The sequence below is a fragment of the Lagopus leucura genome, unplaced genomic scaffold (assembly GCF_019238085.1).
Source record: "Lagopus leucura isolate 7727_CA_CO unplaced genomic scaffold, USGS_WTPT01 Super-Scaffold_100019, whole genome shotgun sequence".
NCBI classification, from domain to species: Eukaryota; Metazoa; Chordata; class Aves; order Galliformes; family Phasianidae; genus Lagopus; species Lagopus leucura.
In genome coordinates, this window is record NW_024962273.1 from 5,621,028 (window position 1) to 5,635,726 (window position 14,699).

The 14,699-nt window shown below is 38.9% G+C and overlaps 1 protein-coding gene across 4 annotated transcripts in view; it reads right to left on the reverse strand.

Annotated features, from left to right (window-relative positions):
* The window catches only part of THSD7B (thrombospondin type 1 domain containing 7B), a 292,733-nt gene that overhangs the window by 116,024 nt on the left and 162,010 nt on the right, over positions 1-14,699 (reverse strand). For all 4 annotated transcript variants that reach the window (XM_042877909.1, XM_042877908.1, XM_042877910.1 and 1 more), the window contains exons 12-13: positions 10,681-10,813; positions 9,563-9,666 (exon numbers count right to left, since the gene is read on the reverse strand). In XM_042877909.1, the coding sequence (XP_042733843.1) occupies positions 9,563-9,666; positions 10,681-10,813 (237 nt within the window). The remainder of the gene's footprint in view (positions 1-9,562; positions 9,667-10,680; positions 10,814-14,699) is intronic.

Consider the following 14,699-nt stretch of genomic DNA (forward strand, 5'->3'; position numbering starts at 1 on the left):
AGAAAACAGCAAACAGAAGAGGGAACAAAACTGAACTCAAATGTCTCAAGAACAAAGGATGATTTAATTCGATTTAAAATCATCGATAAAGTAAAACAGTTTACACACTGCAGGGTTAATTCATGGAACTGCAGCATATCAGACACAGCAGAACCAGCAGACCACGAAGAACATGAGAAAAAATCAGATATTTTTATGTCTAGTTACAGTGACAGTTACACAAGCTCATATAAAATATTAAGGATTATAAAACCTGTTTTAGTTTCTAAGTCAACAAAGCAGTTTTGGAATGAAATGGCTCTAAAAAATGGTATTTTTGAAAAGGAGCAGACAATGTTATGCAAATAGGTCTATTTACAACCCACAGAAAGGATTTCTGTTAGACTTTATCAGACCCTCTGCACAAAGCATGGAACATGACCATTCACATTTGTTCCAATGGAAGCTTCTCAGTTCCCTAAGAAAAGTCTGAATCAATGGTTCATAGCTTGAATCTTAAATCTTTGGAAGTTGATGCTAAAACAAGTAGTAATTGGAAGGGCCTGTCTCCAGTTGGAAGGAGAGATTGCTCTTCATTATGACTCTCCTAATGTCTTTCATCATCCTGAGCAAGTCTCAGTTTGGTTCTCCTCGGACCTCTTTCATCTATTCTACTGTTTAATGACAATCCATCATTTAAAAAACGGGCCCCAAAAATGACTTTCACAAAAGATAGTTGCTTAGATCACACAGACTACACAGTAGATGAAAGAAATCTTAGGAGGACCAAAGAGAGATGAACTTAATCAGAGGGATGAAAGACAAAATGAAAATCTCTCTAGCCTTACTCTTAAAAAGGAGTTTCCTTCAGATAAGATGATCTTGACTCTTTCTGTGTACCTGCTAAGTATGGTGTGAGTACTGTCAGATCATTGGGGACTTTTATGATTGAGATGCTCTAGCAATTCCTGTAAATTGTACACATTTGAATGGTGCTGCCTTTGACTTTGAGGTGACTGGGCCATTTCCTATTGATCTAAAGCCTTCTTTCCGCCCCCCCTTCTTCCCTCCTTCCTCCTAATCAAGGCAGAAATACATAGCCTGGAATGCTTTGATGTTCCTCTGCTTTACTTCTCATTATTTTGATCTTTTAACAATCCCTCCATTGGTACATGCTTGTAATATACATTTTCAGTGTTTATGCCTTCTGGCTTCAAAAGACTTTTCTACTTGATTTTCAGAAAATAAATGCTGTGTGTGGTACTAAGATGCTGCTATTTCTGCTCTGTTTATCAGATAGGAACAGTATAGAATAAAGCTAGAAAACACGCTTGATTCCCTGTACAGAGTAGAATACACTGTCCTATTTTTGAAGGAAATCAAATAATTATTTGGCACAGACTTCATCATCTTTATTTTATGGAAAGTCTACAGAATGCTGAATTGCCTTTGGATAAAATGTCTCACTGTAGATTACTGTCAGGACAAATTCTCTTAAGAGTCTTCTCAATTTTGATGTTGCTGACAATGAGTACAATGACTGAAAGGAGTTGGAGTCTCTCTTGCTATTAGTTAGCATCTATAAAGTAAGGTCAAGCTGATTCCCTGACTGCCTGTGAAATACTCTTACAGCAGATACACACAAGGTGAAATTTGGGCCAGACTCAGTCTGAAATACAGCAGCACTGGTTTAGGAGCCTTCTGATATCTGCTGACATCTCCCATAGAAAAAAGAAGGGAAGCCCACTGTCATGTGAGCAATGTGTCACTGGAGCATCAATCTTTCCCCCCCCTTGTCATACCAACTAAGTCCTGAGTAAAGAAAAACTGGTTTACAAGAACAAGTTACCCGGAGATCAGCGGGATGTAAGGCAATACAAGGACTAATTGCTATTCCCAAACCATTACCTCACAACCTTTTCTAGCTGCAGTCTTCAACACAGGCATTTACATAGACAACTCTGCCAAGTCACCAGGTTTTAGGAAAGCAGCTCATAATGATTTCTATACACAGAGTTGAATTTAGTTCTCATAAATTAAGCTGCAGGAATCTCAAAGTCACAAAATGCTCAGAGTGATTTATGCACCACATCTCACACAGCCGCGTCTGCCCCTTCCCCTCTCCTGCTCAATTCCAATGGTTCCAAATCTCAATTTACTGAAAATCTGCCTGTGAAAGGACACCCTTCTTATTTCTGGTAGTACAGGAAAGGATAACAATGCGTTCATGCAGCTTTTCCAGCAGATTTTTTTTTTTTAATTAATGTTTCCTCCTCCTCCATTTTTCCTTGTTTCTCCCTTTATGAAACATTATTACACATTTTCGCATGAAATGAATCTGCTATCAAATCCAAAATTAAACCCTGGCTCTGGGAATAATTTAAAGGTAAAAGTCTAAAAGCAAACTGATAGAAATTAGATGCAAACAATCCATACTTATGTAGTAAAACATTCATACTGTGGTGACACATCCAAATTCCTGTGCACAGATAAGCATAGTTCACAAAGACCAAAAATAAGTCTCATAAATGCCTATCTTTTTCCAATGAATGAAAAATTAGTAATTTGGAAAATAAAATTCTCATCTATTCCATCGGCAAACAAGCTATTGGAATTACTTGAGAGAAAGTTCTGAAGCTTAAATTTGATCTCATTTCTTTGTCATTCTTTACAGTGGCAGAAAGCACTACTGAACAGAAAGAAAAGCAAGGATTACCTGTTAAAGATATTTTATTTTAGGAATCAGACAAAATCAATCTCAGGAGCTTGGGGATCAGAATGAAAATACAAGAAATAGAAGATTTAATGATGGACAATTTTTATTTTTTTTTTTTTACAAAGGTATAAGGCTACAAGCTTGTAGTCCATAAATTCTACCTTCAGCACTCACCTCTGCAGCACTGCTTTCTGTCTTCCTACACAGTGTGACCATGGCACCTTTTTTTCTTTAATGAAAATTTCATTTTACTGCTTTCAGAGCATTTTCAAACTTAAACAACTTGAATTTTTAGGCCTACCATTCATTCGGAATATTCACAATCTGCAATTTGCAATTACTCAGATGTGTTACAGCTATACTCTCATTACATACTGTGGTAGTGAAAATAACGAAAACATCCAGGAGTATGCATCCCTGGTGGGAGGCTGTCTGAAATGGCCTTCCTGGTTGACAGCAAACAGCTGATAACATAGCTATCAATGTCTTTTCTCAGCCAGTTACACAACCACCTCATTCTGTACTTCTCTAGGTCACACTGATTGCAGAACATTCTCAAATTTATACAACGTCAATCTTTGAACTTGAGTAGCATATGGAAGACTATTGTTGGGGAGTGGACTCAATGTCTTCCTAAAGTCAAAGAAACATTATCTGTGCTGCCTTCCACCTACCTTATTGCGAATCCTCAGCAAACTGCTTTGTCAAGGAAAGAAATCAGATTATCAAGAACAAATAATAGTAAATCTATTCCATTTTGGTTGTTTCTTATCACCTTTCTATTCTCCATGTGTTTGTAAGCTGAAAATTGCATTATCAGTGACAAGAAAATAAAAACACAGATAACACGTACTGTCTGAATTTGCAGTAGGATGCAGAACGGCTACACTGGCAAAGCTGCAGAGATAACATCCTGGAAAGGCTACCCGCTGAACACTGATCACAGAAAGACTTCACAAACCTTTTCAAATATATCACTAACAAGACCCAGCTCCTGTCCTTACCCTGTCCTCAGCTATTTGCTATCAGAGATATCGTGGGCAAGCAGGTGTTTTCCAGACGTTGCTGTCTGGCCAAGACTCAAGCTCTGTCTGCTGTGCTCCTGAGTCCACACTCTCAGTCACATCTCCACAACCTCCAATGAGAACCATAAAATCACAGAATAGCCCGAGCTGGAGGAGACTCACGAGGACCACTGATCTCAACTCCTGGCTTCAAACACAATCGCCCCAAATCCAAACCCTATGGCTGAGAGCAGTCTTGAATTCCAGCAGCTTGGGACCATGACCACTGCCCTGCAGAGCCTGTTCCATGCCCCATCACCCTCTGGTGAAGAATCTTTTCCTTATGCTCAACTGGTCCCACCCCGCGCACAGCTTCACGCCATTCCCTTGGGTCAATCAGTGTCAGTTTGTGTCAACGGTTTATGGGCTGGTCCGGCCCAGTTCCGTGACCAGCAGGGCGGAGGGATCTGCGGATCCGCGCCTCTGGGAAAGGGGAAGCAGGGGACCCCAAAATACTTGAAAATAACAGCACTGATCTGAGGTGGAACAAATGATTTTACTAAATATAGTATCAGTAAAATACAATGAGAGAGAGAGAGAAAGAGATAGAGTCTGTTTGAATTGTATAGACCTCACCACAATGCTGGGGTGAGAAGTGCAGTCCAGTTGAGAGACTGAAGTGCAGATGGCGAAGCGCAGGCAGCGAAGCGCAGATAGCGAAGCGCAGACAGCGAAGAGCAGGCGAAGAAGAAGGATCAGGTGACCTTGCTTGGAGTTATATCCCCTTGCTGACCGCAAAGTCTCCTGGGGAAATGTAGTTCTTCTCCGACGGACGAACATTCGGCAGATATCAAACCCCACCCCCAGTGCATTACATGATGTTATGGTGTGGAATACTGATGACCAAAAATCATAAAACCATGACAGTTTGCTAGACCAGCATCAGCAGAATAAGCACTAACAAACCCTCAGCATCACTAAGAATATGGCTCAAGGGACAAGCGCCCTATCAGGCAGAGCTAACATTGGAGGGAACTACTGATCGCAGGTAAGCCACTATCAGCTGGACAGATTTATGCACAGGCAGGACTCACACTGCAAACCACTGGTCATAAAACATCATCATCTAACTGAAGTAGTCCGTGTTTTTGCCACATTTGCCATCATAAATATATCCAGTGCAAACTTTGGGATATTGCATTGCCTCTAGCCTGTAAATTATAAAAAGATTCCAATAAGTACCTCCTGAAATTGGTATTTTTACAGCAGACACACCAGAGGTGGAATTTGAGCCAGACCCAGACTGAAATATAGTGGCACTGGTTTAGGTATCTTCTGATGTCTGCTGACATCTCTCATATAAAAAGGAGGGAAGTCCACTACCATGTGAGCAGAGAATAAGAGCTGCTGGGTGATTATTCTTACTTCTTATTATTTTGATCTTTTAACAATCCCTCCATTGGTACATGCTTGTAATATACATTTTCAGTGTTTATGCCTACTGGCTTCAAAAGACTTTTCTACTGGAAAATAAGCAAAAAAATGGTAATAGTGATGTTTTTTGATGGCACATGTCATTATGAACAGGTTACCATAAAATAATTTCAGTAGAAACAACAATAATGTATGTGGCCCAAACTTTGGTTCCAGATTCATCACACAGTAAACAATATATCTAAAGAATGCCTCTTTAAAATGGTCTTGCAGGTACAATGCATACAGGCAACACCAAAATTAATCCTTTCATCTTATTAGGTATAGCACCAATGGTGACTTAGTCACTAACTTATTACAAATACTGTTTGCAATCCCAGTTTCATCTATTCCGTATATAAAATTTATATTCTCTGCATATAGACACACCAGTAAAAAATTCATGGCAGACTATTACCCTTTTTTTTTTTTCTCCTAATGATAAGCTCTCCATCTGCATCTTAGTCTAAAACCCCTCATCTGCAATATTCCGACAGCTACAGCAGAAGGAGAGCAGAATCTTAAACTCTTAGAGTCCAGTGCTTTCTTCATTCTATTTTTTCACTGTCAATTCATATATCAACTTCTGCACAGAAATGGATTATATCTCTATCACCAACTCTCTTAGCAAATTCCACATGGTATGAATTTATAACCTGTATAATGGATGAAAGAAATAGATCATATATGGTCTAATAGTACAACATGCTAAAAAAAATGTTCTACTAAGATGCACAAGGAGGCAATCTAGTATTGATCCACCCCAAGACCTCAGGTGAGCCAAGGAGTGAGCACTTCTTTCAAAGCAGAGAAGTAGTTTCTCATTACTGCATTGGTGGCTTCCTTGTTTGCCTGTATGTAAGTCAGTATATTATTCTCCTAGAGAATTTGCTGCTTTGTGTCACAGCATTTCTGTGTGCTTCTGATGGGGAGGTACAGCTCTGAGATGGACTCATTGCTGCTGTTAATGAGCAGAGATATGGTCAAATCCCTCAAATGAATCACAGCTGAGATGCAGCAGGAGAAGAAGAAAATAAGCTATGACATGTTCCATTGCTGCAGTGTCTCCCTGCTTTTGCAAAGTAACTACTCTTTACATAACCATGTTGTCAGGTATTTCCAAGACTAGATTTTTAAGTGGTACCTCATTACATCAGTCTGGTCTTTAATGCATGTCTATTTATTTGTCCAATGGCTTTTGAAGCAGCTTTCAAAGGCATTTGCTTAAAGCCTGCTTTCCATCCACTAATTAAATGTTAACAATCCCTTGTAATGAGCAACACATTTTTTTCCTCCCCAAAAATGTAAATGTCTAAGATGGCTGATCATGTCAGCACTGAAGGGAGAGGTCATTTCAGAAGGATCTTCCATCACAAACATCAGAGAACAGTAAAGTCACTGAAGGGCATGTGAAGCAGAAGCAATTTTCTCACATTCTTGACACCTTCTAGTAAATTAGTCACTTGTCGAGGAAAATGACAGCTATATAGCAATAGAAAAGCTCATAAAGCTCTTCATTTATTGTTAGAAATGTTGCCTATGTTACTGTCAAGCAACAGTAATATCCCCACACTGTTTTATCCTTGAGTCCCTATTTTAGGTGGTTTGTTGGTTTTTGTTTTTTCAAATGATGCCTTAATGAAGTTTAAATAACATTTATATTTCTTAGCTCTAAATATTTCTTTCCTCTAAACTGCATGACGGTTTTCTTAACATGTAAGTCTACTACAGGTGATATAATAAATTAAAGGCCATTGTAATTAGTGCAATGCAATTCCAAGATAAAGCTGCAAAAACTGCAGCTTCAGAGGGTCACCATTTTTTTGGCTATTCTGCTCATTACTGAGATAAACCCTGATATCTTCAGCATGTTACACGTGCATAAGTGACAACATTCATGGAATAAGATTTACAAGTATCTATCTCAGAATCTATTCTAAGAACAGAGCTTGAAAGTCATTTCAGACTCCATTTTCCCTCAGCATATTTATATTTCTAAGTATTCTAAAACACATCCTAAGCATATACACATAAACACACTTTCTATCTTTAGAAATACTTCATATTAATTCGGTGCCCGTGTATCTGGCCGACCACAACAGTCACGGAAAACTGAAATCCTCTTATTCAAATGACAGTCAAGACACGGACAGAGAAAGAAAAAACACATTCTAAAAATGGATGCTATAATAATGTTGATTATTTTCAGTCAATAAGATAATAATTGCTACTCTGAAAAAAAAAAAAAAAAAAAGGCCAGTTTGTGCAAATATTCTTTGGAGAATTTGGAGCCACTTATTAGCTGAAGACACTGACACACTTTGCAGGCCAATTCCTGCACAGATTAGTGCTGTTACCTCAAGTGCAAACTCAGACAGGATGCACGAATGTTGCAGGAAAGCATATATCTGTAACATCAACACCTGGAGATGTTACACTAACAGTACAGTTTTCTCTCAAAAGATTTCCTTAGACTCATCCAATCAGACAATACAATTTAGAATGGAAGGGACTTCTGGAAGTTCCATGCCTTCTCAAAGCAGGACAGATCTAAAAGTTAGAAAAGGTGGCCTTATACAGTCGAATTTTAAGTATTTCTAATGAATCTAGAGCCTCCCCAGGTGATCTGGAAATTCTGCTGCTATGACTTACAACTGTTATGCTCTGCCTCTCCGCAATGGATGCACCTCCTTCCTCACACACCCGATTTCAGGCTGAATAGAGCCAAGTATACAGCCTTGTCTCGTGCTTTATTTCAAAAAACCTCCAAAGGCCACCTTCATAGTGAAGAAGGATAAATTCACAAGTCCTCTAGTGGTGATGTCTACATGCTAGAAGAGATCCTGCAACTTCTGTAAGTGGGTTGCCACGCTTGGCTAAACGATTACGCAGTGACAGTTTGGTAACAGCACATCTTTGCACATGCTAGCTGCTCTTCAAGAGCTCATGAAGCAAGATGAGGTGCAAATATCTGATTTTTGGAAGCTTCCCTTACTTTTATAGATAATTACTGAAAATCTACCAGCTTGATTTTCAGAAGCAACTCCAACAGGTAGCTGGGTTTCAGCTGCCTTTACTCACATTTGTAGGCAGCACCCTGTAAATTCTGCCTGCATTCCATTTGAGAATTCATTTTCCTGAAACTCCACTCATCTTCAACACTGCCAATTTGTACCATCACATCACGTAACTGCCAAAATCAGAGCAGTTGTGAAAATCATAGATAATTATGGAAAGTGAACCTGGCACCAAAGCAAATTCTGCTTGAACCCACCAAGCTGTGAGACTCCTTTCACATGACTATCACAAAGCAGTACATAGCCTATTTAATTGTTGGAGAGCTCTCCACAGAGCAGAAATAAGCATGATACTCTCCTATTATACTTCAAATCCTGTCAGAGTAAGATTAGTAAAAAGTTCATACAACTACTGGAGCATAAAGATTGCCCTTCCTTCACACAGAGATCCAGGAATACATTTTAGGACGTCTCAATTTACAGAGCTCTCTTTGAAAACTTGTGAAAAGGCTTGTGGTCAAAACCTAAAGGTATTTACTTCTTTTAGTTTAAAACATTTCTTCTTTCAGATGCAGCTCACATACTGCCAGAGCTTTTCTTTCTTTCCCTTTGTTTCCAGATTATGTAAGAAAATCAGCTCATCTTTAAAGAACAGTTTCTAACCTTGCGAAGGAGTAAATTACTATGTCAAATTTCTTCAGTTAGCATACCTGTATAGTAATCTTTTTTCAATAAAAATAACCTTTTGTTAAAGGTTTTATTAGATTTCTCAACAGACTGATAGCAGACACATCTCAAGCCATCTGCAGGAACTGCTACAGACTCTGATCACATACTCAGAACAATGAAATTCTTTTTAACACTTCTGTTCAGACAACTGGATCACTGTATTTTCCAAGTGCTTAAGCACACAAAGGGCAGGAGCCCAAAGCCTTTGCCAATGCTGAATTTCTCAAACAGTCTTGATAAAAGCAGGCCTCAGGCAAATTATTAGTAAAATTTAAAATTACAAGGAACTTATCCTTTCCATTTTTAGGACCAAGAAGCAATTACTTTACAGAGAACTATGGATACAGTTCTTTCTAAGGCAATGTGCTTCATCCTTAAGCAGAAGGAGAGGTTACCCTAAGGATACTTGAACGCCAAGCATAAATCTGTTCCTATACTCCAAGCACACTATCATGTTGCTGGTATTTTGACTTTCGATGAAGCAGAAAAACCATATAGTGGATCCACTTCCCAAAACTTTTCATTTTACACCTGAAGTGCTTCAGTCACTGTTTCCAAATTGGCTACTCTAAAAGAATAAAGACTCTGTTAAATATCATCCTCCATCACCTCAGGTACTTGGAGATCACATGGAGAAAGCTTACCCCTTGACTGCAAACCATGTCCACATGCCTCGTTATGTCCCAGCACATTGTGTCTCACTGACTCTGGCACGAGTACACAATGACTCCATCGATGGGTCTTCCATCTGTGAGAAGAAAAGGTTAATGACTAAGTGGCTAAAGCTGGAAAATAATATTCCCAGAAAAGAATTTCAGAAAGCTGAGATGGAAATGATGATATACTACAAAGACCTGAGGAAAAATAGCCAGAAAGTTGTAATCACTCCTGAAATATGCATTACGAACTGAAATTCAGATGTAGGGTTCACCCTCATTTCATTCTCCAACCATACTTCCCTCCCTGACTTTTCTAGGGCACCATTCAATGTCACAAAACAGCAAACAGTTTCAGCGTGCTTTGAAATCAGGCTCCTCTCCCAAAATCTTGTTCTCATGCACCATCTGCTTTGCATGCTATGATGTGTGTCAACCAAGAATGCAAGACAGTGGCTTTCCACAGTGCTGTGCAGAACAGGGCCATGTAGCACAGAATGTTTCGACTCCTGCTCTGTCCCAGCGTTCGGCTGCCTGCTCTGCTCTGAGACCAGGGTGTGCAGTTTGAAGATTTATTTGCAAAGATATAATATGGCTATTTTTACTAACATTGTATAACAGATGGGTCAGAGAATTTTAATGAAGAGTGATGAGTTATTGTACTATTTGTCTAATCAGAAATTTAAAGTGCACATTATTCACTGGAGTGAGAGCATCAGGGGAGAAGACAGTGTTTCTGCAGTAAGCATACAATTATGATTATGGCAGCTGAGTGCCTGCAGTATCAAAATGCCTTGCATTGATTTTTAGATACACTGAGGAGAGAGTTCCCAGTAAAACCTTCCTTAAACACCTCCAATCCTGAATTTACCATTTTTAGGAGCTATTGGTGCACATTCTGATGAAATCAGATCATCTGAAATCTCCAATCTGAACTCTTCTACGTTTAGCAAAACTTACTGTTCATATATTGTTTGTTTACTGACTCCATTTTTCAGTTTCACGTCATTTTCTTGCGAAAATTGTGCTGGATGATCCCACAGGATTAATTTCTGAAGAAATGGAAGCCCACTAGAAAGAGACTGATTCAAAGCTAACACTGTTACCTATAAACTGGACAGACGGGAATGTCTTCACATTCTCTTTCCTCATACAAGGTGTCTGGGCATGCGTGTCCCCCATTGGCAGCATCCTGAATGATAATCCTGTACCGAGACTGCTTAACTGCTGTGGCATTGCCTGTAAAACACAGAAAAATGCTTTCCAGACACAGTTGGTACGCTGAGTTAGTCATCTTGCTGTTTTGGTTCAAGATTTCTCATGTTACATTTACATTGTGAAATTGTGAATCCTCATAAAGAAGGGGTGGCTGTTGCACTGAGCCAAAAACTACCATTATTTTCTTTAAAATTACAAGCAGTTCAGAAGAGTAGCATCATAAATCCACAGTTTGAGACATGCTTAAAAATGGCTTTTTTACAGAACATCACAGCAGACAAGAAAATAAGTACAGGCAAATGCTAAAACATCTGAACAGGAAAAAAGAAAATTAAAAAAAAATGCAACTGTTACAATGGAAGATTTTGTATCCTGGTGGTCTCAGGCTACTGCCAGTAAGCCATCTGTACTAATCTAGGAGTTACAGATGGAGTCTTCCTGATAAGAAAGCCATCACAACCAATGGAGGTTAATTCTCTCCTTAGCGTGAGTACACACAAGCTCAATGAACCTGGAAACACAGCTCACAATGTATGTATGGCACACAACGCAGCACAGGAGACAGGACTTGCACTAGTCAGAATTGGGAAGCTGAAACTGAGAGCTGGTGTAACTGTTGTGCATGGCAGCAATTGGGGAAAAACAAAAAAAAAGGTTCTTAATAAAATATTAATATAATTTTAATAATTCTAGAGCAGGAAAACCCATCCTATGATTGACAGTGGACTTCATAAAATTTGTGGAAAGTGGTGAATAACAGAATTATTTTTCCAGCTCAAGATAAGGGCAAGGCTGCAGTAGCAAATCTCAGAGATTCCTATATCACTTAATATCTTGTAGCTGTCCTTCACCTTAGAACCACCCATTAATGGTATCAACGCAAACAATCAAGTTTTTCAGACGAATATAAAATAGAGTAGGGACAAGAACAATTTTCTGCAGGACTCTCCTTGGTTCCTATTCTAGTTTGATTGTGAATAGTTTGGAATCTTCAACCAACTGACTGGAAGCAGCAACTGCAAAGGACCTGGGCATTCTGATGGACAAGTCGATCAGGAGGCAGCCATGCACTACAGCAAAGAAGGGTGAAGGAAAGGAAGGCTTTGCCTCTGCTGGACGCTGGTGAGCCATCTCGGGGCTGTGTCCAGTTCTGGGCTCCACAGGACAGGGAGGACAGAACACTGAGCAAGTTCATTGAACAGACATAAAGATAATTTAGGCACTGAAGTGTCTGACACATAGAAAAAGCAAGCAGAGCTGGAACTGCTCACCTGGAGAGAAGAAAGTTTGAGGATTGTATCAGTATATTTGACCAGGGGCCACAAAGGAGATGGAATAACACTTTTCACAGTGATATTCACTAAGACATTTTTCAAGGAGCTCAGTATGCATTTACAATGATTTAATTCAAGCCACTTGTTCCTCATCTTTCTGATAAAAGTTTCATGTGTCAAAAATCTACCACTTCCCTTAATTAGAGCGGCTATGCTGTCAAAAGAGGAGATTAAATTTACTGGGCATGATTTGTTCTCAACAAATCCATACTGACCAGTTTATCATAATCTTATTCTTAAGACACTTATATTTCAAGTAATAACTACTTCTCATGCTTTTCTACGTAATGAAGTTAGGATGAGTGATCTATAATTTCCTTGACCTTTCTTTTGAGTTTTGTTGTATTTTTTTTTATTCTTGGGGTTTTATTTAGTTCTTTAGGACTTAGCAATTTCTCACACAGAAGGCAACCACGAGATGCTCTGGCATTGCTTCCTTTTCTATTCATACAGCCCTACCGACATGGAAACAGATGATTCACTGAAATATTTATTCTTCAGTCCATTCCTCTCCTGCCTGCAGACGGGAAGCAACAGCAGCACAGTACATTTCCCAGTAAGTATTGGGCATATCTTCCATCCAGCTTCCACTTACTTCCAATCCATTTCTGTTACTCAATCCACTTTCCTATTGGCTAAAACTTAATTTGCATTCTTGATATCATACTTTCAGGCATTCCTTTAAATTCACCTTCAGTTACATACTTGTTTCTAATTGCTGCAAAACAATTTGGAAATAAAAAGATTTTGAACAATTCTGATGAAAAGATAAAAACAGCCATGTTTGATGTTTTCTCTTCCATGTTTGAAGCTGCTGGCCCTACTAGCTACTAGTAGGATATTTATTTGGGATAGAAAGTGAAAAAAGTAGAGTGCTGTTGGGTTCCAGCCTTTTGTACAGTCTTCCTTGGTAGATTCCATACCTTCCACACTCCTGTTTGCATGCAACATGTTCACCAGAGGTGCAGCTATCTATTTGCTGGATTTGTTGAAATATGTAGCAGAAATGTCTTTCTGCTCTGCTATTTTTTCCATTCTCCTAAGAATCATGAACTTTATCTCTTTCTTTGTGATGATTTTCTAATTCAAATTGTCTACCACCATTAGAATCTTAGCCATTTTCTTCCTATTAATCAGAATCAAATCTAAATGAGCTTCCCACAGTAATTTTCTCCACCTCAAGAAACTAAATTATCCTCAACATTTATTGCACATTACTCAAACCCCATTTTCAAAATTGAATTTCCTCATTGGCTTTTTTACAGGATTCCTTACAAATGTTACTGAATGTAATTTTTATATCTCATTTAAGATTGTTACAGCTTGATTTTCCAAGGTATTAACATTATATAGGACTGTTCATTTAAAGGTAAACTTCAGCTGACTTCACGTAAGTTATGACCATTTGCCATTCTGAAAAATTAAGTCCCAGGATCTCAAGACAAATTCCATGCCGTCAACTACACAACTCAGAAAATGCTATTTGAGAATTCTGGGAGTGTCTTACCTTGCTTCTATTCCCACCCACCTATCCCATCTCCAGTCTTCTCTCTTTACCCACAGATTCGTACAACTTCTATCAATCCATTCCTTTCATTCCTCTTTTGCTCTCACATCTTTGCTTTCTTTCCATTTGACCCCCACAGCTTCGCTGGCACACTGCTCAGGGCTAGTAAACGTGGATTACTGTCAGATGAGGGACAAACTTCTTGCTCACTACTGTAAAGCCCAGCTTTATCTTGATAAAATCACTGTCGCAGCTTTTACAGAAAGCATTCAGCTTCATCTTTTGTGCTTCTGACTCTGGAGAGAAGGGCACAGACTGGTCAGCAAAAGACTCTACGAGCACACAAATAACAGGGACAGATCCTCTAAGATTTCAATCACCAAAATCAGAGCTGTCTCCAGTATTCTTGTGGACATAAGAGTTTTGAAAGCCTCAGTTTAAGCTTGACCATCTCTGGTTGTTTTATGAAATCTGATAGTGGCAAATCCTTGAGAGAAACTGACACAAGATAAAAGCCATTGGAATTTCTAAATGAGGGAACCAACTTTAATGTTTCAAATATGTTTTAAGTCATGGAAACTGGATAGTTACTGTCTAAAACTTTGTGTAAACTAGCGCACATGAAACATCATTAAGCAACAATGAAATCGCTGACCTTCACTCTGGGTAACCAATGTAAAGAAGTACTCACGTCGCCATCTATTTATTGAGACTTTTGTTTTGATCTCATTTTAAAGCTATGCTGACAGAACAGAGAGCACATCACCCATGCTAAAAGCAGATACCTCTCTATTCACCATCACATACAAAAAAAAACATTGCTCATTCAAACCATTTCATTTTCCAAAACCTCCATGCCGGTTCTCTGAATCTTGCTTCAATTCATCCTCAAAGACCCATTAAAAGAGATAGATTATAGGGGAGTGCGGTAGACAGTTGTCACCTTTAAGTATCTGAAATGGCAGAGAATCAATAACTCGCAACAACCTCTGTGTTCCTGACTCACCAACAGGTGTTTTGATTCAATTGCACTTCTTTTGTGAATTATGTCGTCTGTCCATCTGTT